The sequence below is a fragment of the Nomia melanderi genome, chromosome 5 (genome assembly GCF_051020985.1).
Source record: "Nomia melanderi isolate GNS246 chromosome 5, iyNomMela1, whole genome shotgun sequence".
Taxonomy (NCBI): domain Eukaryota; kingdom Metazoa; phylum Arthropoda; class Insecta; order Hymenoptera; family Halictidae; genus Nomia; species Nomia melanderi.
Genome location: NC_135003.1, coordinates 109,057 through 133,231, shown reverse-complemented (window position 1 = coordinate 133,231; position 24,175 = coordinate 109,057). Strand labels below are relative to the sequence as shown.

The following is a 24,175-nucleotide window of genomic DNA, read 5'->3' as shown; positions in this document are numbered from 1 at the left end:
TCAAACGAAAGCCTTTTACATTTATATTGTTATGTAAAAAAAAAATTCAAAACTTATTAAGAATATATAGGATCAAACAAAATTGTTGCAACCAAAAAGATATTTGATAAAAAATATAATTTTTACTACTACAACCAGTACACATTTTAAGGGATGCATACAATAATAATAAATCTCTTTTAATAGTAATGAATTATAACTAAAGTTGCTGTAGTACCATTATAAATGTTTATAATTGGATTTCAAATAAACCAATTAAAATTAAAGCCTCAGTTTTAAAATAATGTTAAATTTATCTTATAATAATTACAAACTTATATCTACATCTACATACACAAGTTGGAACACTATAATTATACACTGCACATACAATAATAGTAAATTTTAAAAAAAGTACAAGGATGATATAGTTAATTAGAGATTTTTATTATTAGTATAAATGGTATAAAGTCAAATACAATTAACAAAATCATATTCCGGATGCCGGAGCGGATACATAAACATAATTGTTTTCTTTTTGTGAATTATATTAATTTGTGAAGAACTCAAAAGCAGCATAGTATAGGTATCGGAAGATATTTCCCTGGCAATGAAAATGCTTGAATATTATACAAACCGCACACTCCTACTACATCCGGGTTTTGTACTTAAAAATAAATACTATTAACTACTGAGAGAAAGATCTCTTTACTTCTTCTTTTATACATTTGAAAGGCACGATAACGACTAGGTAGAAGTAAATGATACGCCAAAAAATATTTCGGTCTCGTTAAGAAAGATTCCTCGTGCTCCTCTATTCGATAAAGTAGTAGTAACTTTGATATTAACCGATAAATCAAGTTTTGTACGATGTGCAAGTATATAAATGCAATAAATTGTTTCAATCACTGTGAAACACTTCGTTAGGTTTGATTTAAACATTACATATATTACAGAATAGTTGTCTTGTTGCGTTGTACATACTTCTATAAGTACAGTAATATCCTCAAACTTGTACAGATACATTCCTTGTTAATTCTAAAAATTCGAACAGCTGGAAACTGCAAAATAAGCGCATAGTAGGAACTGTCTATATCCTTTTCGTCGTTGTCAAAGCTTTCTCAAGGAAAAAATTTCCTGATGAAAATAGTAGTTATGAAATTGCGTAGAAAGCCAGTCGAATAATTCTGCAATAATACACGTTTTATTGATTTAAAAAATTTCCAAACGTATTATTTAAAGGAATAAATCAGTTTAAATATAAAATGTCATAATCTTTCGAAAGTTTCTATTAACGTAGAAAAATACTATTTAACCAAATTTCAGCTCATATTTCAGCTCATTCTCATCTGGAAAATTTTCCGTGTTCTTATATGTGGCATTCTTCTCCTCTTTAATCTTTATATACTGAACGACCTGTCGATCGATCGATTAAGCATGAAATAACTACAAATCAAACAATATTCAAAATACGTACAAAGCAGTTACGAAATCATGTACAAGTTTAGAGGTATTATTGCGTAAAGTACTAACAGTGCTGTAAATTTCTCTTTTTTAATCTCTTCTTTATTATTTTCTTAAGCAAAATATATATCAATCGAGACATTATTATTCATATGAATTCCTTATGTGTATGTGTCGATGAAACTGAAGACCCGATTGTTTGAAATCGAATCTCATAGTGTCTTCCTGTACCTTTCAAGCATTTATAAACGTGCTGTTATAATCCTTAAGATTATATTTATCTTAAGATACTTTTTGCAGATTCGTTTTTACGCAATGCGACAAAATTCATCTCCCTGGGGATCGCCCTGGAACAAAAAAAATAATCACATTTCTGTAGAACAAATTGAACACATGATACTGATTAACCCAGGCAGCGTGACGTGACTACAAATAATCCTTATTCGTGTTCATTAGTTACAACATGTTTTAGCAAAGATTAATGAGTGTTAATCGTTTCTATTGAAACCGGTGAAGAGAAGCAATTGTTGCGTGTTTATCTGTGCATGCATATAAAGATGTAAATATACATACACACTGTACAACGTGTTCACGCGTATACATGATTCTTACACCATTAATTTTATATAATAATGTATTATCCGATAAGATCGTAAGTATGTAAGATTGATTACAAGTGTGTGATAATAATATACCACTGATATCACGTTATATATGATACCGATGATAATGTTTTATTACCAGAAAATGTATTCATTAATAGTATATCTAAAAGACAATGTGGTTAACTAATGAAATGTTTACATTTTACGATTATATTATCTTAAAACACTCATGATGTTATAGTTAAGCGAGAGCATGAAAATAAAATGCTGTGAAGAAGAAAAAACAAAGCCAAATAATTTTTTACACTTGAAGCGCGGAAAAAATTAATAATCGCCGCCTATTTTAACGATTGATAAGTTGAAAACAACTTACATAAATCGACCCATCAGTACCATTTGGTCACTCACTTAATATGGGTAGAGATATCTTCTCTATGGAATAAGAAGATGTTGTTGGTAACATACACCCCGAATTTATCATACACATATGATTTATACAATTAATAATAGAACTAATAAAGAAAGCATGGAACTTTGGTAAAGAATTCTATATATAAAATTATTATAGCCACATTGTCTTCCTTAATTAAACTTGTAACAAAAACTGAAAAACTGCTGACAACCTTCAAACTAGTTTTAAATTTGTGTGTTCACTACCACTGGCAAAATTTATAGAAAAAAAAAATAGATTTTAAAAGAAAGTAGCATGTAAAGAGATATTTCAGCTGCGATTAAAAAGTATAAAAGCTAATTAAAACCGATAGATAGTATTTTGTGTAACAATTATGTATTATTTACATACCTCTTGATGGTGAAGTTCCTCAGAAGTTCTAAAACCCAAGTTTTCTCTATGCCGAGACATAGTTTTGGACAACTGTTGCCTTTTGCATTCTGAAGTGGCCATTTCCTGTTTATAAATAAGTCATTTTTAACATTCATTGAAATTATTATATAAAATAAAAAATTGGAAATGTTTCACAAAACTTACTTCGCCATCATTGTTAAGAAGCGTAGTTGACATAGCATCTGCTGTAAACCATTTCTGACCCTTCATGACAATATTTGATGGCGGTTCGTGTGTAGCACCAATATCTGATGACCATACCATTACAGTTGCACCTGCATCTATCTTTGCAGTACGATGAAATTTAAATACTGTTTCCAAAGAACCAGCTTTACGAATAATTTGCCACCCACTGAGACCTATTTCCTGCAAAAAATAAAAACAATTTCACATTCACTATTACGTGAAAGATAAAGTAATAACTATTTCCATCTTAATGTATTTAAAAGTATGTATTGCAGCAAATATTTGAAATTCATATGATTTGTTTTTTAATAAGTTAGTAATAAGTATATCACTTATCATTACTAAGTATACTCTTATTTCCGTGAAGAAATAACAAATAATTCTTACTCTCCCAGTTTTGAAAACATTAATACAATAATAGGTAGTAACATTTCGCCTTATAAAAGACAATAAATGTCATATTTTAAGTTGATCTTACTTTGTTGCCTTTGTTGGTGAGTTTCACAAAGCGTCCCTGAGGATCAGCTTCTGTAATTTCTACATCTCCTCTAGCTGTTCCAGTTACACTATAATCTGTACTACTGCGTTCTTCACTCTCTTCCAACAAAGTGCGTTTTCGTTTTCCTCCTCTTAATGGTGTATGACGTGAAGGAGTACTTCTACCGCTTGGTGCTGCTGAACTTGATTGTGTAGGATGAATATTTAACCTGAAAATAAACAAGTTCTATTAACAGTTTGTAGGAGGGGAGGCTGTAATTACAATCCAAAACAGAACAGACATTAAAAGCGGGAGACATACATTATTTTTACAAAAATAACAAATAAATCTATATATAATTAGTTAGTCTTTTGTTTACAAAATATTGTAAGTTGACATGTTGTCAGAATAACATGTTTTAAATATCAAACAGATTAGCTTCTAGTGTATAATAGAACGTTAGGTAGTAACATAAATACATTTGGATACATTCAACATTCTTAGAATTAGAACATGTTTATACTTGGACCCAAACACATTCATGTTGTTATCTAATACTTAGTCACGAGCTATCATGATAATATACTTTATTATTAATTATTGCGTATATAATATTCTTATATAGTCATGACATTAAAATACCTCGCTTCTTCAGATTCCAAAAGTTTACGATACGCAGCAATTTCTAAATCCAGAGCTACTTTAATGTCCATAAGATCTTGATATTCTTGCAGTTGTTGAGCCATCTCATTACGCACACGTGATAATTCTGCTTCCAAGGATGCCAAATTTTCTGCATGGCGTGTCCTCTCATTTTCACGAAGATTCTCTAAATCTCTGTACAAAAAATATTACATAATAATTACTCAGTATTACAAGAAATTGAAATAAGCATATATAAGTACTTTATATAAATAATACCTGATTCGTGCATTAAGAGCATTATTAGTTGCTTCTAGCTCATTAATCTTTTGATTAAGTCCCTCAATCTTCGTTCTTGTTTGTCTCAACTCCTCAACAGCTAAACTAGCAGCACCACTGTTACGCTGAGCATGAGCTGACAAATTTTTAATTTTATTTTCATATAGTAACTCAATTTCTTCTCTATTTGCTCGCATCTGTGCCTCATATTGATCTCGCAATTCTTGCAAAGAGTTTTGTAATTTTGCTTCATACTGTTCAGCAAGACGTCCATCTATTTCTGAGATTTCAATCTGAAATATTTCACAATCTAAATTAGTTATAGATTTCTAAATTAGATTGTAAAATTTAAAATATTTAAGAAATTAAGAAAATCAAAATACAATGAATACAATACAAAATTTAATGTGAACTTTATTAATAAGTAATCATTAAATTATATTAATTATATTTGTGTTTTAGTTTCAAAATACAAACCTGCCGTTTTGTTCTCGTTTCTGTTAATTCTTGTTGATAAATTTGATCTTTGAAGCTGATATCTTCCTTCAGACTCTGAATATTATTTTCAAGAACAACACGTTGCAAAGTTTCTTCGCTAAGATGTTTACGTGCATCTTCCAACAATACTTTTAATTTTTCAACTTCATCTTCCAGTTCTCTTTCCCTGTCAGCCAGTCTTTTACGTTCCGCTTCAGATTGATTATACTTTGATTGCAAATCATTATGACGAGTTTCGTACAATAATAAATTTCTTTCTGCAACTTGTAAGTCCCCAACTTTTTTACCCAATCTGAAAAGAACATTGAACATTTACTATATTAATACATATGACAGGTATTGTATGTAATTTAATATATTCAATTCTTGTACGTATCAAAATATTTAAGTTCCAATAATAATGAGTTTCAAAATGAATGTTTTAATTGAAATTAACAATTTTAACTTTTATCTTTTTTAACAATTAACAGTAAGCAATTCATGTCTCTAAGTAACTCAAAAAAGCAGAACTAAAAAAAACAAAAATATATAATGCCATAAGTAAATACTATATATAAAGAGAATGTTATCATAAACATATATATGTCTTCCAGCAAAATATTTAAATTATTTGAGTTTTTAATGTTTGTATGTAAATACACGTGTATATACTATAAAATATTGTGGTTCGTATTATATATGTAATATAGAAAGAATAGGAATATTAACTGTATTTTTTTTTAATTTTTATGTTTATTAACTTAAGCACATGCATCAAACTGCATGCAAAAGAAATACTTTAACAAAATTTTCATCATTTACGAAATTCCGGCAGTCGTGAAGAAGAGGTAAGCTTGCGTGTTTCTATTTTAGGCAACGACCCACATCGAGAATTTTTTCTGCTGTACTGTCTCGGGACATTTTAATATTCCGTTATTCTAAAACTTACAGTTTATCAATATTATCTAATAATATCAGTTAAATAACAAAAAGAAAGCAATAAATTTGTGTAAGGTATTAATGTTATGTAAAACATTTACGTAATGCAAAAATAATGATACATATAAGAATCGGTAAAACAAATATCAGGCATACACATTTCACAGAATGTTAATATTTGCAAAATAAAAAAAAGGTCATCGATTAAACATAAATTGTACGGATGACCACATTTTTTCTCCAGAAATGCTGAGTTCGTATTTTCATACCAGGACGCACGTGTTCTGTCGTTAACGCCGTTCTTTTTATGGAAAACGTCTCTTTTTATAACTGTTACAGATGCAAGGTTACCATTATATATTCGCTTCGTGCAATGCTATCAACAAGATAACTTTCCCCAAAATCATTTCGAATTATCGTGAGTTCAGAGGAGAATTAAACAAGAATAAAAATAAAAGAAGAATAAAAGAGTTCGGGAGAACTAAAAAATTGATTGGCTTTTCTGACTGAAGATTCGAAGATTTTTATGAAGCGTCGACTTTATAAAACAAAAAAGCGAATAAGGCAGGGGGTATTCGGTTGACAGAACCCCTTGCGGCGTCAACCAAGATGGCCGCACGGCTTAACGTGGAGTTAGCCGTTATTTGAATAAATCTTTATTTGAACAAAATACAGTCATATGTTATAATTCTTGATTCTTGTAACGAAATAACGCGAAAGTTAGTTTAAAATGAACGAGTGATATTGAATATGTAACAAACATATCCGTTTATTTTTAAATATATGATTTTATTAATTTTGTCCTTCATTTCATTGATCGTAGAGAATAAAATTTCCCGTTTGTTTCAGGATTCTACTCGTATTTTTATCGATTGCTCAACACTCTGCGAAAGGAGGTCAATGTTTTCAGTCGAGGTTATACATGCTGTTGAGGATGACATCACCGTCGCATAGTAAGCGTGACGCAATCGGTTGTGGCAACGTCACGTTTCAAGTTAGGCACACCCAGTATTCCAAAATTTTCGGGTTATACCCTTTCACGGAACCTTTTATAGATTCTGCATGCTTTTTAATAATAATCAAGCCATACATTCGGAACAAATTACATAATACGAATCCATTATTTGCTTGCAACATATTTTCCTTGTCAAGCAAATGGAAATATTACTGCCTTGTGGAATCAAACGTATGCTATAAATATAGTACATTATACCATGCAGTATACCTTGAAAATTCTTATCATTCCGCGCTTACGGCATGAAAATTTATCTAAGAATACCAACACGTCTGCCTCAATGAAATGTACACGCCTATTTCTTGAATATCTGTCATATTAGTAGACTTATTGGAAAGTGCTTTCTATGTCTAACAAATCTTAAAAATTCAATCAGATGCCGTGCATATTAATTTTATCGTAAATATTTTAAAATTATTCTTTTTTTTGCTTAATATAAAATAACAAAAATTATTATAAAATTATAAACATATATTAAATAAATTTTCATTTAAAGAAGTTAAGTTAAGTAACTATTACATTAAAATATATCTAGCAATTAAACAAATAAAATTAATAACATTTGATACAAGGAAGCTTGAGTTATCATTAGCCAAATATGAGACAGGTAGAAAAGAAAAACAGTTGTGAGCATCTCATTAAATATTTATGCTGATACTTATCTGTTAGTAGGGCAATTACTTGTTATAGGAACAGGAAATATAAAATCACTTATAGTATGTAAATATTTCGATGTTGCAATCAACAGGGTGTAAACAAACTTGGATGCACAAAAACAACATGCAATCTTAATTGACATGTATCATGTAAATGGCAAATTAAAGTAATTACATGTTTATATAATTTTTATCACAGAAAATTATTGAATTAATATTTCATTACAAATATAAATATTTAATAATCCTTCCACTACTTTTATTTATGACTAATATAAGAAGACAAATTATATATGAATGCATACATACATAAAGATAAAATTTAGAATAGGCGTGTGGTAAAACATTAAAAATCATTGAAATACAAAATTTCGAAGCAATTTTGTATCACATGACAACTGGTCTCCTTGTATTTTTAAAATCAATTGCTATACCTTTTAGAAACCTGTAGGAAAACCTACTATAATACAAAGTATGTACAAAGTATAGATTATTATACACACTGTGTAAAATTGGCGGCAATTTATTATACGTTAACAAAGCAAATAAAAATATTTAAACGACTAAAAATCTTGTAACAGTCTCGACCCCCATGAGATGCGTAGACTGATATATTTGTGACGAACATTAATTTAGCAAAAAGGACATACAAAACACAAGGCAAGAAGGTACTTACTTAGATTTTAATTCCTCGTTGGTGTCCCATAATCGTTTGGTATCAATCTCGAGTTTTGCTCGTTCTCTCGCAGTGTCATCTAATAATTTCCTTGCATCGGCCAATTCGTGTTCGTATATTAACTTTATGTTGGATGCTTCGCGAGTGATAGTCTCCTTGGTGGTCTCAACCTCCCGCGACAATCTGGAATTCTCGGATTCCAAATGCCGTACTTTATCAATGTAACAGGCCAACCGGTCATTTAGATTCTGTAAATCTTGCTTCTCCTGGAGACGAGAATAACGAGTCGGACTTAAAGGACTACCCGGCCTTTGGCCGATTGGCGTTGACGTGAATTGCGGCGACTGCACGTTACTGGTCGAGCTTGACGCCGAAGACTTCTTTGCTGCTTTCGTTGACATTTTCTCACAGAATTCAATCTCCTTTATTGCACTATCACTGAGCCTCTCACTATCGAGTCATCAACTTGGTGCACGATAACACCGTGTCCGTGAAAGACGCTCAAAGCAATTAAAAAAAACTACCGAAGCCCAATTCCTCTTGCCTCAGTCAACGGAAGAACTGTTTAGCGGAGACGCCAACGTTAACGAAGCAATCTCTTTACATGCATCCTTATATTGCGTCAGTAACGCAAGGGAACGCTCTGATAGGTCGTGTTTAATTTCATACCCGGACCGCCAACCAATTGTATGCCCTTCTCTTTTAGCCAAGGACCAATAGGAAATGGTTTATCACTACAAAACGCGTCATTTTTAAACACTGCTTCTACCACACTATTATATCAAATTTCCATTTTATAATTTCAATTTATTTCGAATTTATAATTATACAAAAATATATGCTTGAGAATTAATGATTGATTTTGATTTGTTCTAAATTCATTTAGATTTTATTTAAATAAAAATTCCATACTGTTGCTTTTATACAATTTATTATATAATGATATGAACTGGAATCAATTTTACACAATATTTTATTACAATTTAAGTAAATTAAAATATTGTTTTCAGTGTAATGATGCCACTGTAATTATAAACCATTTGCATTCATAAGGGAAATATTCTATACTTATATCGATAGATAGATGCATTTAACTCCTTATTGCAAATGGATATATAAAGGTTAAAATAAATAAAACAATTAATAATTACATATAAAATAATTGCAATGACAGTAATGATATAAAAGGTCATTAGGGGTAAGTAGGGATGCCGTTGTATTTTATCCCTACACACACATTGGTTTGATTGTTTGTAAGTTAAAAAGCTAAAATTAAAGAAAGTATGAATAATATTTAATTATTTAACTTTTTTACGTACAATATACTGAAATAATGAAAACGTCTAGTACAACATAGCAAACACTGGTTTATTCTGCTTAAGTTTATTATTTAACATTTAAAGTACCGAAATGATCACTAGGGGGCGGTAGATAGAAACTTTTAAAATGCCTCTGGCAACTGTAGACGTTGGTGTTGTGAGCACGTAAATATTATACATAAGAAGTAATTTCCGTACATCAATCATAAGAAATAAATGTGTTTTACAGACAAGAAGTTCATTTGACGTTGCATCATAAAAAAACTAGTGCATAAAGATCTGTGATAAAGTTACTTGCAAAAAATTACATAAACCAATACTATGATACTCTATTTCTTTTTTACAAAGTAATATTTAATCTATGTTTCTAACGTTTTAGTATTATCATTGAGATTAAACAGAAGGGATACCAATGCACAAAAATATAAACATGTGCGACCTCATAGATTTAAATAGTCCTGACAGAAAGGACTTGCTAAGTTGTAGACTTGCATCGCCTTTAATACCTGTTCCTATAGATACAGCAAACAGTAATTATAATAATCGCACTAACAATGTAAATTCTGTGATGACTGGAAAACGTGAGAGTTTAGAAAATAATCCTTTTGATATGGTACTACATAAAACTACAGAATACAATCAAAAAAAGAATGATCCTTTTGAAGTGACTTTAGAAAAGGCACTCAAAGCAAAATGTAAAAAAAATGCTGCATCGAGAACATATGCTGTTGATTTTACTGATGACTACACACCCAAAAAACGAACGAAGAATTTTCAGAGATTAAAAATGAATAAGACATTGGATGAATCTTTAATTAATGAGGAATTACAACAGGAAAGCCTAACTACCAATAAGATATTCAACGAAAATGTAGTGCTCGAGTTAAATGAACTTGATGCGTTAACTGATAATTTAAAAACTGTTGATGTATCTGATAACTTATTATTTTCAAATAATAAGAATGTTGCACCTACTATAGAAATTCAAGAGGCTAATTTATCCATTTTAAATCAATCCATAATGAATGATACATTGTTTGATGCAGAAAGGGATATAGATAATGACAATCACATTAAACTCTTAACAAATTTGGAAGAAGATACAAATAATACTAGTCATATTCCATCATCTGTCACATTATTAAAACCACCAAAATTTCGACGTTCTTTTTCACAACCAGAAAATGTAACATCAGTAATGTCAGAATATTCGCATCGTTTATCAATAGTCGAAACTATACAAACTGAACATGAAAGTAAAAATAGTTTATCACCTTCACTTCATTTTTTAAACGAAGGTTTTTTGAAAAGTTATAGTGGGAGTTCTATGTTTACAAGTTCATCAAGTATTTCTTCTATTGCAAGAGTAAATTCTATTTCACCTATAACTAATACATCAATAGCTTTATCAAACGGCACCTTTAACAGAGCATTTTTAGAAAGTTTTTCCTCTGAAAAATCAGATACTACAACATTAAACAAAAAACTAAGTCCTACAAAAGAAGTCAATTCTGTATTATCAACTACAAAAAATTTAGGAACATCAGTAGTAAATATTTCAAAAAGAACTAGGTCTTCGATATCCGATTTAACAGATCGACTTAATAAACTTAAAGCGAAAGCTTCAGAACTTCATGTTCTTGAAGATAATACAAACAAAGAGAATGAAACCAGTCCTAGCTCTTCTAATAATGTTAAAGATTGTGTAAAGAATGTGATAGAACAAGCGGAAGAATGTGATATGAATAACAGACTGATAGATGTTGATATATTTTCACCTGAAACAAATTATAGTGCAGATCAATATAAGAGTTCCATTTCGGATACATCATCAGATTCTGTATTTCTTGTAAGCATATTTTTATATTTAAAAAAACGTTAATAAAACATACTATATCTATAAATATGAAGTAAAGAGTGTATTTATTTAAATATATCTATTTTAAATTTTAGGATGGTAACAAAGTGAATAAATCAATACTTCATGAAGCAAAACTTCTTGCTAGAACTTTCGAAGAAATGGCTTTAAGGACAAGTTCGGGATGTAAGTTCGTATTATACTTAACTGACAAATGATAAAAACAAAGGTTAAAAGATCTGTAATATTTATTTTATTATTTAGCAAGCATTGATGACTTGATTACCAACAATCCATTATGGACATCTGAGTTACTTCCAGCTTTTGATGATGAAGTTGATAATTTAATTGAATTACCCACATCTCCAAATACAAATAATGCAAATTTAAATTGTAGAGAAGTTAGTAGTTCTAAAGACAGTGTTTCATATACAAATGAAAAATTTGTTGCTAACAAATCGATGGATAATGTAAAAGATTTAGAAATGGAACTGATTGATCCAATACCTACCGAAAAACGTATCACGGCAGCTTCGCTTGTATTGGATCTGAAGAAATTAATTAATACAGAAAATAATACAGAAGCGAATAAATTATTGGAAAATTTAGAGAAAGTTTTAGGTATTAATTGGGAAAGTAATACTGAATTATTAACCACTTATCTTAATCTAACTAATAATTTAGCGAAAAGTCCACTCAGGTCAAGTAACAACTTGGAAATGAAAAATGTAGCAGAAAATAATATGGAGTATAGTCAAGAGGATAATATAACCAGCGAGTTGTCAGAGAATATTAAAGAATCAGCATTTAGTGTAAATATGAATATTAATGATTCAAGCATAGATAAATGCTCTACTAGTGGTGAAAAATGTTTTAAAAAAATCCATAGCGAAACAAAAAAGTCGTCAGAAGAATTGAAAATTAGTAATGAAAAAATAAATAACGAAAATAAAGAAGATATCACTGCTCAGAATAGCAATAAAGAAGATGCTGCATGCAAAACAGAAAATACCAATTCTTTAAATGAGAAAATGGTAATGGAACTTCTTGTACACTTGGGAAAATTATTAACTGGTCAGGCTAAAGAACAGTCTACAGTGAATTTATTTCATAATTTCGAGAAAGCATTGAATTTAGTTTCTAATAATTGTAATGAAAATACAAAAACAAATAATAATGAACTAGAAGTTCAACAAATATCAGAAAAATCTAAATTAAAACATGAAAATAAAACACAGTCTTCGGCTTTATCAAAATCTACTAACAGATGGAGTTTGGATTTGGAATCAAAGGTAAATATTGTATTATAAAAAACAAATAAATGTATTAAATATTATTCGATAAACACTGGTATAATTTTGTAGAAACAACCGATCAGCAAATCTTTTATGAGAAAGAGCATATCAGTATCACAAACTGCACCAGTTAAAATTGTACCAAGTCCAGTAATGTTGAATGGAAAAAGTACAATTCAACTCAAGGAAGTTACAAAACGTTTTTCTAGCGATCCCGGTTTTATTAGTCCAATGACGAATAAAAAAGTTACTTCAAATAATAATAAACATGATTCGGAAAAGAGTAATATTTTGTTTAATATAATTAATATATGATTGAATACAACTAAACTATAATGTTGAAGTAAACAATTATTTATAATTATTTTTAGTCGCAGAAATAAAGACAGTTGTAACGTCAAATTTTGAGAAAGAAAAACCTACCATCGTTAACACTGTTAAAACTAAGTTGAAGAAAAACGTTAGTGTAGATGTTATAAATAAAAGGGGGCCAATGAAAGCTATTCTTCCTATAGGAAGTATGCAGAAACGAGGTATGTTTAAATAAGTAACTGTCTTGATATATTATTTTTAAATTATTAACTCTTGGAATATTTGTATTATAGAATCCATTAACAGAAGAATAGTTTCATCCACTGAAACTATAACACCACCCAAGGCTCATAAAATAATTAGTAGTACACCGAATTCTGTAAATAATAAATATTCAGTAAAAAAATCTGCACGATCTTCAAAACCAGTAGCTTCATCAACTCCAGATGCTTGTAATTCTAAAACACGCAAAATACCCTCGCAAATTAGCAGCAATGCAAATAAACGCAACTTTGGATGTGATATTTCACCTGTAACTACACGTGTCGATATCAATAATAGTAATGGTGTGAACTGCAGTCCAAAAAGGTATGTTTCACTAAATTACATTTTGCAATGAATATTATAATATAATCTATTTTCTTTTAAACGCAGCAAGTTACCATCTTCAAAACGGACAACTCCTAAACGCCGTTCAGCAGATTCTAGCATACCAAGATCTCAGACTCCTCCTATAAATAAAAAATTAAATTCGTCGTTTGATGTTAATCAGTACGAGCGATTGACTGAATCACCGCAGCGTTCAATATATAAAGTATCAAACACCCAAAAAAATTCACCGGTTTCTTTAAAAAAGAATGGCAATAACATGCAACAAAGTCCTTTGAGAGACAGTAATAAACTTATGCATAAAGTGAAACCAATCAATTTGGTACATATAAAATCGTATCACGATAACAAAGCAATTAAATTGAATATACGCAATTAATTAAAATTTATTTTTTAACAGATCTCGAAACTCCGCCGACACAGTGTTGGTAATCTAACGGAAAAGGAAAATAATTATATTTAACTTGCGATAAGAGATAATTTAATAATTAACGAGGGTTGTGTAATTAAACGTTTAACGTGAGTATTTTTTTATCTTTGGAACTTTTGTACCTATATATTTTACAATAAAGTATTTGTTTGAAATATGAACTGCGTATCATTATTTCCTTTTATAGGATACTATAGCGATAGTTGTACTCCTTGTTTTTATTGTATTACAGAATAAATACAATATAATACAACGAACATTAATTGAATAATCCATTGATTACGTTCTCATGCATTCGCATAGAGAATATTTCTTAGCCAATAGAAAACTGTATATTTTGATTAAAGAAGCACAGATCGTCACGATTAAAACAATCAATTTAAAAGTAAAAATATTTAAACGTGCCACGTGCTGTAGGTAACTTAAGATTTGCTTACGATCTGTTGCGTCAGATCCGTCTATCTGAAAACAGGCTCAAAAGGGAGCTACTCGGCCGGGAACGAGGACAGCAGCGCTCGAGAATGGCCGATACGTCACGGTCGTTTCTAAAATCACAGACGCAGTAACGTATCATACATACTTGAATCGCACTGAAATTTTTTCACGGTTTTCCTTCTAATTTGAAACTGCGTCGCGATGTCCGCGTCACTTAATATTTTTCTACATTTGGCTGCGACGCAGTGCTTTGAATTTCATCGGATTAGAGAAAAAATGGGAAATTCCTAACAAAAATTCAATTTTAAATAGGAAAAATATTATTCTTTCGCATAAAACAGGAATGAGTAGTTATCTGCAGAAAGGTAAGATTTTTTCAGTTTCGTTGGTGCAAAAGTTGAAACGGTAAAAGAGAATGAAAACGTTGGGACAATCGCCCCTTAAGAAAGAAGGAAAGTAGTAATAAAAGGAGAACGACTAAGTCGGTGAAAGCGATGCGCAGAAGCCGGTTCCTTGTAGGGTGCTGACAAAGGTATCGCCGCGCCTGTACGGACCCGTCCCCGCAAAAAGTGCGCTCCGCGTGCTCCGTACTCCAGCGGCGGTCCGTCCACACTCGCGTGTAGCCGCACCCGGCTTGGCGCTCTTCGGTTTTCACGAAATAATTCGCAGTCGCGACCGTGGGGAAGTCCCGTCGTCGGTGTAAATGATTTTTCGTGAATTGTTGGAAGTGACAGTATCAGTGAAGTGAAGTGCGCCGCAATTTGCACGGAGTTCGATCTTTTTGGGCGTTCTGTAGGAAGGAGAGCTGGCGCGGCGCGCACGAGAGGCCGCCTCTAGAAAAAGAGCGCGTCTCGCGCGTTGCGCTACATTGGAGTCCGCGATATGCCCGAGAACGCGTAAGACCGACGTTGCGAATTCGAAAGGAAAACGCGTCCGCCTGACAAGCGGTAATGATCGAATAAGTCGTACGCCGAAAATTTTTCAAGTTGCGGATCGCCGAGGGGATTTCGGCCGGTCGAGCCGGGAGCGAGAGAGAGAAGAGGCTGGCGCGCGGCGAGGCCACCTCGGTAAAAGACCGCGTCTTGCGGGTTCAGCGATGTGCTGCGGTGCCTATTGTGTGCGATACGATCGTTGAAGCTTATCGACATTCGTGGAATCGTGTCGTACATGTCACCCTGCCGTATGATAAACGATAGATCGACGAAGGATTTATCGAGCAGCCCGTGTACAGTGTCAACGCGTACCCGCGGAGACGTATACGGGGAAACGCAACCGGCGGCGATATATCCCGCGTGGTACGTATACGCACGTATACGGACACACGTAACAGCGCACATACGTGTGCCATGCACATTTGCAAAGGACTGTGGTCTCGTGGAATCGTCGTTTAGTCGCGTGTATCGAAGTGGCCTGTCGCGAAGCGCGCTTAACAGAGAGATCCAACACCGTGGAAAACGTGTCTGTCGGAACGCACGACGAGGGAGAGAGGAGGAGAAAGAAATAGAGAGAGCTAGAGAGGGGGAGAGAGTGAGAAAGAGAGTGAGAGGGAGAGAAATCGGTGAAAGAGGAGAGGTGTCCGTCGTTCGACGATTGGCGCGTGGCGTAGACATTCGACGGTCACTTGGCACGTATGTAGTGCAATTATTCCCCGGTTATCCCGTTTCGTCCCCGTGAAGCATAAGCATTATTTATGGGTGCATGGATCGGTGCATTTCCAAAAACGAAACAAAAGACGTGGAACGCAACCAGTACACCATCAGCGAGAACACGGTTCCCTTTGTTCGACTCGGCAATACCTCGATAACGATTTGTTCGAATTTTAAATCGCGTTCAACGATTACCGGAAGGAAGTTACGTACGCGGCTAGTAAAATATACCGACATCGAAAGTGCGTACAAAGGGTGTGAAATGCGTCGCGCTGCAGTTCGATGTTCGATCCAGCAGCGACGGACGACCTGACTTTGTCAGATTGCCTCTCGACGTCGTCGCGGCTGCCGCCGCCGCCGCCGCTGCCGCCGCCGCTGCCGCCGTTGTCGCCGTCATCGTTATCGTTGTGCACCTCTCGGCTTCAGTCCAACAATGGATGAGCGCAGCTGCAGAACACAATTCGAAATCTTCTCCCGGTAGCGGAACACAGGCGGATAGAAAGTGATCATTCGTTTAGTCGGGATTGTGAACCGCGTTTAATCGTTTTGCGCCCGGTGATTAACGTTGAACAGACATTTCGCGCGTTCTATATGCGCCATAGATTTCGCACATTATTGACTTCGTCGATCCGTGCAATCGATAATATTGCATCACGAGTTAACAAGTTTCTTCGATTGTTGTTGCCGCCTTACCGTTTCCGGCCGGATATATTCGCTGAATTATAAAAAACGAAGGGAAATTGCACGCATCGAGATGCGCGTCGGAACGTTCTACACTTTATTGTAAGACGTCACTCGAATTTGTTTATGTATAGGCGCGATTCTGCGCTTGATATAAAACGGTCCCCGAGCTGCGTCCTGCCACGAGAATCATCGACTTTTTATTCTGCGCATCGTTTCAAATGTTAATCAAGAACTTTCGGTATTCCAACAATGAAATAATAAATCAAAGCATGCATTTTTAAACGGAGTTCCATAAAAAGAGATAAATACAGAAATCTAGCAAAGAGCGACAAAGTGATACACCCCGAGGCAAATACATGCGGAGATATATAGACAGACGCCGGTCGTTATGATATCGCGCGCGAATGATACAAACACCATAAAAACGCGCAGGAGGTACTGTGAAAATTATTTCGACGTTCTCATCGAACATTATACAGCTATACATCCGACAACATCGCATTACAACGTGAAACGATTTATCGACGTATAATAATGCAGCAACACCGGGTAGAAACACAAATACTCCACGAGGAGCAGATCCTGGAGGCAATAGATCAGTTGCGTCGCCGTAAAGCGCGACCCGACGCCGACCGTATCTGCAATTATTTATTACGGAAATTCTCCGTAGATGCACGCGATACGATAGCCGATCTTCATAGACTGATCGAAGCGGAGAAGGTGATTCAGGTGGATTACAAAGGTAACACCAGTTACCGAAATGCCTCGAAATGGTCGCGATTGCAGCTTTACAAAAATCGACCGGAGGGTTTTGTCAAGGAGAAATTGAATTCCGGGATGGTGGCGGGTGCCGTTGCCGAGCTCGTTGTCGAAGAGCCGGATTACCTGGACCAGGGTGTACCAGCATATAGGTTGGTCGAGCAACTGCTCGATGGTGTCTCGAATCCTACGTCCAGGCGTATGGTTGAGGATTTCCTTGGGAAAGAAGTAGCCAGCGGAAATTTGACGCGTCTCTCTAACGGCAATTACTCGCTGGTGGCGACGTCTGACATGACAACCACCGCCGAACCAACGCATCGAGAATCTTTCACCCTTGAAAATGGAAACGCGCGACGCAAGGAATTGCACACTGTTTCATCGACAACGGGTGGTCTGTACGATTTTGACGAGACTGAGAACTTGACAATTACGGATTCTAGGTCAAACACGCCGAGATCCTCGCGTCAAGCTAGCCCGAAGCCTGATCCACAGATCAGAAAGGAAGAATGTTTTGAAATAATTGTTGGCAGGAACGAAAATACCGAATCATCCGCGGAACATGACTCTCTAAAGGAGCAGGAATCGCAGGAACCTACGCAAACGTCTGTCGAGGATGTAAAAGATGAATCAAAAACCACGGACAGTCAGTCTCATAACCTCAAAAGGTCATCGAAAGCTGAGCGTAAACAGCGCTTACTTGTTCGAACAGATGATCCTATGGACATAGAGATCAAGTTTGAGGATTATCGGAAAGATATTAAAGAAGACACGAATTTGCAGAAAGAAAAGAGAGATGAAACTGGACATCTTAGCGAAGAACGAGAAGACGATGATGCGGGACGAAGTTCCACTAATCCCTCGCCAACACCATCCAGTGTTAATGTCGGTGGATTCCGTAGTGCACGCAGAAAGGTATATCTTATTTAATTGAATGATTATAAACGGAAATTAACACTAGTTGCTGTGTGTTTAATCAAAGAGATGTACAATATTACAGTAATCAAAAATGTGTTACAGAGGGCAAAAAAGGTATTTGATCCTTCCGACAATAATCTTGTGAAACGGAAACGTGGAAGACAGTCTGGTTCCCAAAATAAATCTTCTTTGTCTCAAGAATCTCAAGACACTTCTAAATCGACTGTTAAAGATGGACCTTGTAGGCAATGTAGCCTTTGTGCCAAAGAAAAGCAAGAAAGCTTGGTTGCTTGCAGAGACTGTACCGTAAGAGGTATTTATCTTGTTATGAGTGTTACAAATTTCTCACATTAACGCATAATAAATTAACATCTTCTTTTTCTTTTCTTACAGCACATCCAAGTTGTATTTATAGTCCAGAAGAAATGATTCAAAAGGCAGGTAGTAATTGGCAGTGTGAAAGGTGTAAGAGTTGTACGATATGTTGTGAAACTTCAGATGCGGTATGTTAGTATTAAGAAATGTAATGATACTTTTCCTTTTTCATATACAATAATTCATTTTCTTTATTCAGGGTCCACTTGCCACGTGTTTTACATGCGATGAAGCTTACCATTACTATTGCCACACTCCACGCATAATAATACCTAAGTCAAATTCGAAATGGCAATGTAATGATTGTATCCAAAAACAGTATAAACCAAGTATAAACCAGAGTATTAGTCTGGTTACTAATAGACCAGATACTCCATCGAATCCACCCGTTTTACCTCCAGTTTTAAGTCCTCAAGTTTCCCCTGCCAGAGGATCTTCGGATCAAATGGAGGATGATGGTCCAAGAGATGGAATTGATCCAAATATACCTGATGCTTCGGATTGGACATCTGAACAAGTATACCAGTATTTTGCGAGACTTTTCCCAAAGGAAGCAGAAGTGTTCAGACAACAGGTAACTTTTTTCCATTTCTTCTCTTTTTAAACAGGACCACGTTTCTTTTAAACGTTTTTATTAATTGTTATTATTTTATTCATATGTTTCAGGACATTGATGGCCACTCCTTATTGTTGATGAAACGATCGGATGTTTTGAGTGGACTTGATCTGCTTTTAGGTCCAGCATTGAAAATATATAGACATGTGTTAAAATTGCAAGTGAGAAGAGACGATCCGAAACTTTATTGGCTGTAAATGCTTTAAAAACTGAAATAGTTAGGATGATTTTTAAAGAAGATTGGTGATTTATCATACTGTACAGATAAATTCTTTTTACATTTAAGGATCATGAATATTTTTTTGATTCGAGATACTTTTTCATATTGTACATACTGCAGTTATCTTGAATTAAAAAAATAATTCTTTAATATAAAAATAAGATAAAATAATTAAAAAATAAACAATGTTGTTTGTTTTCTATCCAAATACTTTTGTATTGGATAGTTTTGTATAGCTCACCGTTCATGTGCGTCCCCGTATTATAATGATAGAATGTACTTTTTTGTTTATTGATTGTATATCAATACTTCTGAAAGGTGCTGATTTTTTCACCTGTTATACATGTTAACGTTAATCTTTTGTTCCACGATGAAAATTCTAAAAATTGTTCTGTTTAAATAAAACATTCAAGTACGAGGAAAATAATAAATAATGTTTTTCCACCTTTGTATTATTTTTTATTTTTTACAATATATAGCAAGATAACAAATATTTATTAATAATACAGTAAATTTGTCAATATCCAATGTAAGGAACATGATACTTTGGTTTCAAATATACTTTCTTATACATTAAACATATCAGTATTTATAATGCAATACATCACACTAAATTACACGTTTAATTCTGCCTTTAAGTAAAAATTCTATTATTATTATTATTACTTTCATAATACACATGAGAATTATGTTTTGGGTGTAACTATTGATTCCTTTTAACAGAATAAAATTATAGTTTGGTAATTTTATTAATACTGGATGGAAAAACTAATTTTTTAAATACTTCATAAAATAGATTTTTGTAAATGAAATTCCGTTATAGCATATTTAATAATAATTAAAGGTTACTCGTAGAAACTTATTCTTTAGAAATGCACATAACGATTTGGTGATTTACAACAATACCTTATGTACTCCTGCAATATTGAATTCATAATATTTACATTTATATAATAATCAATGTATTCAGAAGGTTATTAATATTTAACCTAATTTAATATAACAAGATATACTTTATAATTTTTACTCCATTTAAAGAATAATATAATAATATCAAGGAAATTCAAGTTCACAGTTTTAATCATTTTTGGTAGTCATATAAATACTTTATCACCTCCATTATTTTAAATCACATTAAATTCTGAGGAATTGCACATTTAATAATTCACAGAATACTAGTATGAAGACATTAATACTTCTGTTAATATATATGTAAGTAATGTCTTATGCTGTTTATATAATTACACATCAATTTACACTTTGGGAGAAAATATTGAGTTTATACATTCCAGTACAATATAAATAAAGTATGTTATGGAAAAATCTTAAATTGTATCTCAATAATTATGTATATATTCGTTATTTGTATATTATGTGATATATCATATCACATTGCAAAATTCCACCAAAGTAAAATAGAGTACATAATATTTCAGAACTATTTTCAATCTCACATTGTACTATGTTTATTTCCACAATTGGAATACTTTACTTTTTCCTGTATAGCATGTAGGAACAAAACGAACATTTTTAAACAATAACCACTATACATTTATAAACAATACATCAACTCAATTTAATAATTTGCTTTAATGAAAAATTTAAACCTCTATTATACTATAATATTAAAAATTTAGAATATAAAACAGCAAACAATAAAATAGTATTAAACCAACAGTAATTTAGTTAATATATAAAGATAAATATTCTACAATTTGTAATCTACATTGAAGTTACAGAGAATTACCTTTCTAAAAAAATAAGCAAAATGAATAAAAATTCTATAGATATAAACAGATATGCAATAAAATATTCTATTATATATGTGTTCCGACATTAAAGTTAGAACATTTTTACCTGCTATGAATAAATTATACTTAGAAAAATAATATACAGTGATAAGTTCACAAGTTTTTGATACTTATTAAATGGTTAACAAAGTACATAATTTGCAGTCTTGCATATGTGCATTTTCTTTATCATTCGATGATGGTTCTGTTATTCTTTTTACAAGAGAAAGAAAGTTAATAGTAACAATTCTTATTTGCTTTTATAAAAAACAGTATTAATTTGTATAAAATAATTCCAGTATATATATATATATGTGACCGTAAGTTTCTTCCAGAAAATATTTTGTATTCTATTTTATAATTTATTTTGATTTTTTCCTTGTATATGTCAAAATTTTAATTAATTGTTTAAGGCTGTATCTTTAAGTATATATTTTAAAAGCTTAGATATATGGCTATGAATGATTTCTTTTTTAAACTGAAAGTACAATTACTATTTTAATAATCTTACAATATTCATTGCTACTATACATAATATAAACATAGTTTTTCAAAACTGTATTAATATACTTCAATTTAAATAGTTCTGAAGATCATTTAAAAGTTATGGCATTAGAATAATTAGCTAAACTTTCATATTAATTTATGGTACATCGACGATCTCAGAATACTTTGGAGGAGGTTGTTTATACAGTGGCACTTCCGGTAAATATAATGCCACTGTAGGAGAAATGTCTGATTTTTCAATTAACAAGTCTTTGTAAGAATCTTTAGGTTTTTCGGAATATAAACATAGCCAAAATGCAAACAGAGCTGCAGCTGCAATAGCAGAAGCTAAAAGCCATTCTGGTAGATCAACATGTCTTGAGACACACTGAAGCCAATCAGATCCAGGAATTGAAGCTGACTGTTCGTTTTCACCAGAGTAGTCTGATGGTAGACCATAATCTATCGTCTACATTTTCATTAAATTAAAAATTTTTATATTATTTATTATCATATATCAAATATAATAATAATCCTGTTACATCAAATAAAATTCAAGAATATAGTAAAGTAGAAAGCAATATTTTGTAAACAAGAAAGACAACGAATTAAATGCATTCCTTTTGTCATTTTCAAGATACGATAAAAATCTACACCTCAGCCTTAATTTATGCGAAAACCTATTCCATGTGGATTCGTTTTATGTGAATGAAAATAGTGTAAATAGAGTCTGTCGATGCAAGAGAAAACAAAATATTGGGAGGAAAAGTTGGTTAAGTTTTAGAAATACATATTTATTTCACATAACCAAACAAAAAAAATAGTAATAATGACATTTCAGAAAACAAAAATACATTTTATTCAGTGGTACTAAATTTACATTGCGCATAAAGTCTATAGCGTAAAATAGTGTTATAATTTACCATGTAAAAAAAGTTTCGCATAAATTCAAGGACAAGTTTATATTCTATGGATTTGAATATTGATTTTCATTTTTAAATAAATATTGTTTTTCAATATAAAACTTACCCCAGCATCCAAAGGAACAGTTTTAATATATGTTTGTGGCAATTTAAATCCATTTGAATCCCACCACCCTGGAAAAAGTTCTTTCCGTAAACCTGGATCGCTTAGAATATCATTTTCAGGCATGTCAGGTGACATTAAAGGTATGTTAGAATCTACTCCTTCTTCTACAAAGATGGCATCAGAAAAGAGCGATATTAAATCTGAAACACGCTGCCTGGCCATGAAATCACAACCAATGCTACATGCGTAACGACCTTGTGGCAATGTATATGCTTCTGCACACGCTACAACAAAATCAAGCAATATTATCATTATGCATTATCAATCACATTCAAATAAAGAAGACTTATATATAACAATGTATCTGAAAAGTTTTAGACATTTCTATATGTAAATCTAGAATTTATAATTTTAATATTTTCTTCTTAAGTATACATAATTTTTAGTTTCTTTATAATTTTTTTTCATATTTACTTCAATGTACAACCATTTCATTTAATATTATTCTAAATTTGTATAATTTATCACTGATGAATGCATTACAAATCATGTAGAATCAGACACTTTTCAGATAATCTACTACTGAAATAACTTTGATGAACATTGAATTATATTATATAGCTTTAAAGTGAGTTATCTAATGATTACTTTGCAATATAAATTAATTTCAAAATAGTTTTTTAAAAGCTATAATAAACACAATATACGTTTAACATACAAGCTTCGCAGGCATCTCTGGTACCGTTTAAATTATTTTGTTCAAATACGTATAAGTCCACTAGATTATAAAATCTACATCCTCGTTGACAACACGATTTAATATATTTTATCTAGAATTAAAACGTCACATTTTTATTAATATACTTGTACGTAATACAAGATTGGAATAAAATTGATTTACGAAAGATAAACGAACATTCGTAAAAGACAGTGGTAATTTTTCACACAAACTAACGCACGGATCTTCTCTATTTATAGTGCTAAAAAATGTGTCACTAAACGCGACATTTACAAGAAATAACAGCAATAAGGCAACAATTTCCTTTTTTTCTTTCATTTCAGAACCTTACGTTCTTCACAGATAATGTTCGATCAGTGAAGCCAGATCAAGACTTTTCCCCCACTTTACTTTACCCTCACTACCACTCTACTTTCTT

The 24,175-nt window shown here is 32.4% G+C and overlaps 4 protein-coding genes and 1 long non-coding RNA gene across 9 annotated transcripts; 3 read left to right on the top strand and 2 right to left on the bottom strand.

Moving 5' to 3' along the window:
* Positions 1–100: 100 nt before the first annotated feature.
* LOC116424807 (lamin-C) lies at positions 101–8,861 on the bottom strand. 2 transcript variants are annotated; one of them, XM_031971698.2, is made up of 9 exons: positions 8,241–8,861; positions 4,955–5,267; positions 4,478–4,770; positions 4,199–4,393; positions 3,557–3,785; positions 3,037–3,258; positions 2,851–2,955; positions 2,422–2,480; positions 101–1,790 (listed from the first exon to the last, which is right to left on the bottom strand). In XM_031971698.2, the coding sequence occupies exons 1-8, from the start codon at positions 8,639–8,641 to the stop codon at positions 2,457–2,459; spliced, it is 1,782 nt and encodes a 593-aa protein (XP_031827558.1). In that variant the 5' UTR covers positions 8,642–8,861; the 3' UTR covers positions 101–1,790; positions 2,422–2,456. The 2 variants fall into 2 exon arrangements, with proteins under 2 accessions (XP_031827558.1, XP_031827557.1); XM_031971697.2 differs by lacking the exon at positions 2,422–2,480.
* Positions 5,624–8,004, top strand: LOC116424813 (uncharacterized). 3 transcript variants are annotated; one of them, XR_004234559.2, is made up of 3 exons: positions 5,624–5,802; positions 6,233–6,612; positions 6,743–8,004. It is a non-coding gene; the product is annotated as an uncharacterized LOC116424813 (long non-coding RNA). The 3 variants fall into 3 exon arrangements; XR_004234557.1 differs by having other exon boundaries at positions 5,802–6,146; XR_004234558.1 differs by having other exon boundaries at positions 5,802–6,146; positions 6,233–6,645.
* A 1,110-nt stretch (positions 8,862–9,971) lies between the features above and the next one.
* LOC116424805 (uncharacterized) lies at positions 9,972–14,201 on the top strand. The gene is made up of 8 exons (XM_031971694.2): positions 9,972–11,408; positions 11,513–11,603; positions 11,682–12,709; positions 12,782–12,995; positions 13,084–13,245; positions 13,318–13,612; positions 13,679–13,955; positions 14,034–14,201. Exons 1-8 carry the CDS (start codon positions 9,972–9,974, stop codon positions 14,094–14,096), a joined length of 3,567 nt encoding a protein of 1,188 aa, XP_031827554.1. The 3' UTR covers positions 14,097–14,201.
* Positions 14,202–15,085: 884 nt separating this feature from the next.
* Lint-O (L(3)mbt interactor in ovarian somatic cells) lies at positions 15,086–20,162 on the top strand. Of its 2 annotated transcripts, none has more exons than XM_031971696.2 (5): positions 15,086–18,499; positions 18,605–18,815; positions 18,896–18,939; positions 19,077–19,451; positions 19,544–20,162. In XM_031971696.2, the coding sequence occupies exons 1-5, from the start codon at positions 17,363–17,365 to the stop codon at positions 19,688–19,690; spliced, it is 1,914 nt and encodes a 637-aa protein (XP_031827556.1). In that variant the 5' UTR covers positions 15,086–17,362; the 3' UTR covers positions 19,691–20,162. The 2 variants fall into 2 exon arrangements, with proteins under 2 accessions (XP_031827556.1, XP_031827555.1); XM_031971695.2 differs by having other exon boundaries at positions 15,087–18,499; positions 18,896–19,005.
* A 155-nt stretch (positions 20,163–20,317) lies between these two features.
* On the bottom strand, positions 20,318–24,166 carry LOC116424810 (transmembrane protein 59-like). The gene is made up of 4 exons (XM_031971710.2): positions 23,935–24,166; positions 23,737–23,848; positions 23,019–23,302; positions 20,318–22,458 (listed from the first exon to the last, which is right to left on the bottom strand). Exons 1-4 carry the CDS (start codon positions 24,073–24,075, stop codon positions 22,147–22,149), a joined length of 849 nt encoding a protein of 282 aa, XP_031827570.1. The 5' UTR covers positions 24,076–24,166; the 3' UTR covers positions 20,318–22,146.
* Between the last annotated feature and the right edge of the window lie 9 nt (positions 24,167–24,175).